The sequence below is a fragment of the Poecilia reticulata genome, linkage group LG2 (assembly GCF_000633615.1).
Source record: "Poecilia reticulata strain Guanapo linkage group LG2, Guppy_female_1.0+MT, whole genome shotgun sequence".
Lineage (NCBI taxonomy): Eukaryota > Metazoa > Chordata > Actinopteri > Cyprinodontiformes > Poeciliidae > Poecilia > Poecilia reticulata.
The window spans coordinates 1,538,348-1,542,496 of record NC_024332.1 but is presented as its reverse complement, the minus strand read 5'-3'; the positions used below and the strand labels follow the sequence as shown (position 1 = coordinate 1,542,496).

General features: G+C 41.3%; 1 protein-coding gene across 11 annotated transcripts in view; it reads left to right on the top strand.

Moving 5' to 3' along the window:
* The window catches only part of LOC103476270 (R3H domain-containing protein 1-like), a 41,624-nt gene that overhangs the window by 11,414 nt on the left and 26,061 nt on the right, over positions 1-4,149 (top strand). For all 11 annotated transcript variants that reach the window (XM_017310589.1, XM_017310586.1, XM_017310588.1 and 8 more), the window contains exon 3: positions 1,889-2,081. In XM_017310589.1, the coding sequence (XP_017166078.1) occupies positions 1,929-2,081 (153 nt within the window). In that variant the 5' untranslated portion in view covers positions 1,889-1,928. The remainder of the gene's footprint in view (positions 1-1,888; positions 2,082-4,149) is intronic.

The window sequence follows — 4,149 nt, the reverse complement described above, 5'->3', positions numbered from 1 at the left end:
TTTTTTTTTTTTTGTAATTTACTCATTCTTTACTATTCAGAAGATGGATGACTTTTTTATTAATTTTTTTGGTTTGGTACATTCAATGATGCAAAAATACAAACGTTTAAATGTAATTCTTGTTTAAGTGCTTATTCCACAAAATGCTATATATGTTTTAAAGCAATAATAGGCTAGTGTCCTGAAATATGTTGGTCTATATATTTATTCAACCAGGCTGCGGTCGGTTCCCTCAAACCTGCTAGCTGTTGCTTTTGAACAGCGTTACCTTAATAAGATGGCTAGGTGGCGCTCCTTTTATTTTCCATAGAAAATTTCAATCGCTTCTGTATTTTTTATTTTTTTGTCTTCTCAACAAGATTTTGAAAACTAACTACTTAGAGCCATTTTTGCTTTGTAAAAGGAAAATCCTTTTCAAAAGAGCTGATTTCCAAATGCCTCGCTAACACACACCAGCATCCAAATCAATTTTCTCACACAGGGAAACTGTCCGCCTGCGGCGTGTCGTCCAGTCATGTCCATTGTCTGAAGCTGAACAGCTGCAAAGCCGTGAGCCTGTGAAGAATAAGTAGTGACTGATGACCACAGACTGTGCTGGTGACATCAGCGGCCTCCCTCTTCTTTGTTCTTCCCTCTGCAGCGGCGACCTTGTTGTTAGAAACTTTCTTGCTTGTCAAAAGCAGGCGTCGCTAATTTAGTCTGGATTCCATTCAGGGGGAAAACCATTAATAACACCGATAACACTTTTGTTAATCCAGCAATGAAAACTCAAGCTGGAGGTCAAATCAAAAGCCTCTTGTGTGGCAGAGATGTGTTAAACATTACTCCGGCAGAACTGCAGCTCTGTTTTTTTTTGGGTTTTTTTTAAGATGCTACTAGAACAGCAGCGTAAACACCCATAAGTAAATGGGAACAAACATGTGGACCGACGGAGAACAGATGTTTCCACTGTGGGGCTGATTTCATATGAATAATTTAATTTATCACTTCATAGTCTGCCGCTATGGCATCAAATTAATTGACACATTTTCTTTCTGCAGAGCCTGATGCTGAGGGGAAACTTGCACCGATTCAGTTTTTACCAGCTGATGCAGAAGTGTGAATTTCAAATTTTTCTTTTGGTGAACTGTAACAAATTGACAGTTAAAAAAAACAACTTTTGCTGCAGGTTCGTTGGCAAAAATAAAATTAATGAAATAACAAAATGATCCCTATTTATGCATTCGATGTCTCGTACATGTATCTCAATTTCACTAAACTCGAAGCAAAACATGTTAAAGTGTGATAAGTGAATAAAATGGGACCAGGCTGTTTGGATACATTTCATGATAAAAAATTAAAAGTTACATTTCTGAGTAGTTTCCATTTTGATGAAGAAAAATAGTGCTGTTTTTTTTTTTTTTTTCATTATTTAAACGAGCATTTATTATTTCCTGAGTTTCTTTGTAATTGAGACTGCTCACTGTAAACTATAAAAGAAAAGTTGGTTCAGCAAAAGATGAATGCTGCACCGGTCAGGTGGACAATAATCAAAATATTTTCCATCTCAGCTCTCGCTGATGAAGTTTAAATGTTGAAATAATTGGCTAATTTTTGGACCATCGATCACTTATCTGTTGGATTTGTTGTTGCTTTTAATTGTAGAAATTAAACACAAGAGTCTGAATGTGTTTCTGAACCAACCAAAACTGGAATTGGCTGGTCAGTCCACCTGATCGGTGCATCTCCGTTAGAAAGTTCACTGCATTTTAAAAACATTTTTGTTCATCATATTGAAGGTTGGCAAACTCTAGCGTATACTGTTTTGTGCTAACAACAATTAGCTTAAACAAATATTACCGGTTCAAGGGGAAACTACCTTTAACAGCGTCTTGTTCCCGTCTCCTAGGTTCCCAGTATTCGCCAGCATCTCCCAGTAAGACTTTGCAATGAGAATGTCCGATATTGCGGATGCTGAAACAATGAAGGTTCCTGAGGACACCGCGTCACCCGCCAGAGACAACGCCGCCAAGCCCGAGGTTCGCGACCAGAGCCATGGCAGCCAGGAAGGACATGGCGGCAACAACAAGAAGGACATTCAGGTAATGAGCTACGCCGGAGCCGAGCGAGGCGCCGGGAAAGCACGGTGGCCGGCGCCTTCGTACATGACATGATTGAGCACTAGTGTGAAAGCAGATGTCACTTTGAGAAAGTCTCCCAGCAGCCGGGGACACATGACAGCCTCGGCAAACATTTTGACTCCTTCTCCGCGCTCATTTCCATGAAAACTCAGGAGCTGTCAACGTCAAAACCCTCCACTTCCCCCCTCACCGCCCGGGGGGATCTCCTGTCACCTGCGGCATTCAAGCTTTTCCCCGGCGAAGAAAGTGGGGGGGGAAAAAAATAATCATTTCTGAAAATTGTAATCTTTGACAATCTGAGATAATAACGAGGGCCTCGACTCTGCCTTTCTTAACTGCTAAGGTCAGTCGGTGACATTCAATGACGTGCGCCTGCTGCGAATCAATTGTGAAAGATCAGGACACTAAAGGAATGATCTATTGGGGATTCAGGACAGCTGAGATCACTTTCAGTAAAACTGCTAATTAATTAGGTGTATGTCACTGGAACACTGTGCACTGGGACTTCATGAAATTTGCACTTGTTAATTTGATTTCCCAAATTAAAACCGGAGCCGACTGAGTTGGACAACTAAATCCCCTCCCCGACACAAAAAAAAATCCCCCTGTAAAACGACGTGAAATCCCTCTTAAGTGTTTTCAAAGAGCCAAAATACACTAAAGGCAAAAACAATCGTCTCTCTCTGGCTACAGCCTAAAAATAGGATTCAGGCCAATCTGGCCTTGTGGTTGGAGACGGCGGGGAGAGCGAGAGAGAGTCAGGCAGGCAGATAATCGGGAGCTCAAATCCTGGCTTATCTACCAACTTCCTGCTTCTTTGTAACCCTGAGGAACAGAATGACACCAGCATGTGGGGGAGCAGCAGGAGAGAGCGGAGGGGAAGGCAGATGGGCGGAGAGGTTGTGAGGCGGGGAGGGGAATTACAGGAGGACGGCGAAAAGGCGTCTGTAGTATTATGGCAAAACAAAGCTAGGATGTTAAAGTGGGGGAAATTGTTCATTTTCCAGTTAATTTGATTAATTGCAGGGAAATGTCGCAGAGGTGGCAGGATTAACTAGTTGTTTTCTAGCAAGGAAGTCCAAACATTCACATTTTGTAGCATTAAAACCACAAACTGGAATATATTTTTTGGCTGTTTTTATGCGATAGACTAACTCAAATAAGTGAATAGTAATAATATAGCACACTCTGACCAGATGATCCCAAGACTATTTGGGCTACCACACTAATGGAGTGATTTGGATCAACCATATTGACGTGTTGGAATAATCCAAAAATAAGTTGATTTGGAAATATTTGGGAAGAAGTGAAAAAAAAGATGAAAATGTTCTTTTCCTTCCATTTTACAGTTATACAGGTTTCTGATTATAATATTAATTAGAGATGTACGATATTCTTGGACCGACATCGGTAACATATCGGCATCGGTCTGATAAATAAACTGGGTCGATTGAACAACCCATATTTACTTTATATATTGTCAGTCTGTTTATTTTTTTCCCAAAGTGTCAAAATAGTACCGAAATATATACAATATCACATATCAGCCATCACAATATCACGTTTTTATATGGCTGCAGCCTTAATATTAATATATTGTAATTGTCCAATTGAAAATATTTTGGGGGAAAAATCTCCGTTTGTAGGTGTTGAAATATCCAGCACACTTCCTTTTTATTCATCTTTTGTTTTTTAACCACATACTTTACAACTATGGTTTGTGGATGTAACTTGATAGAAAGCGTAAGAAACCCCAGCGGTCTGCTCGTGTCTGACCTCTCCAGCAGCTCGTGAACCAGTTCCCGTTTCTTTGCACAGCTGCGTCGGTTTAACCGCCTCAGGCTTTCACAGTGGGAGAAATATAGGAGCAATTCAAACAAGGAGATGGTTGTAGGAAGGTAGCACTGGAGGTACATCGGAATGACTTTGTCGCCATCTGCCCCGAGCTGTCCTGCTCCGTCCTTCGCGGCGGGGCAGGTGGACGGGCGCGCGCCCCACTTTTGCTGACTTCAGCCTTTTCCCTCTTCCC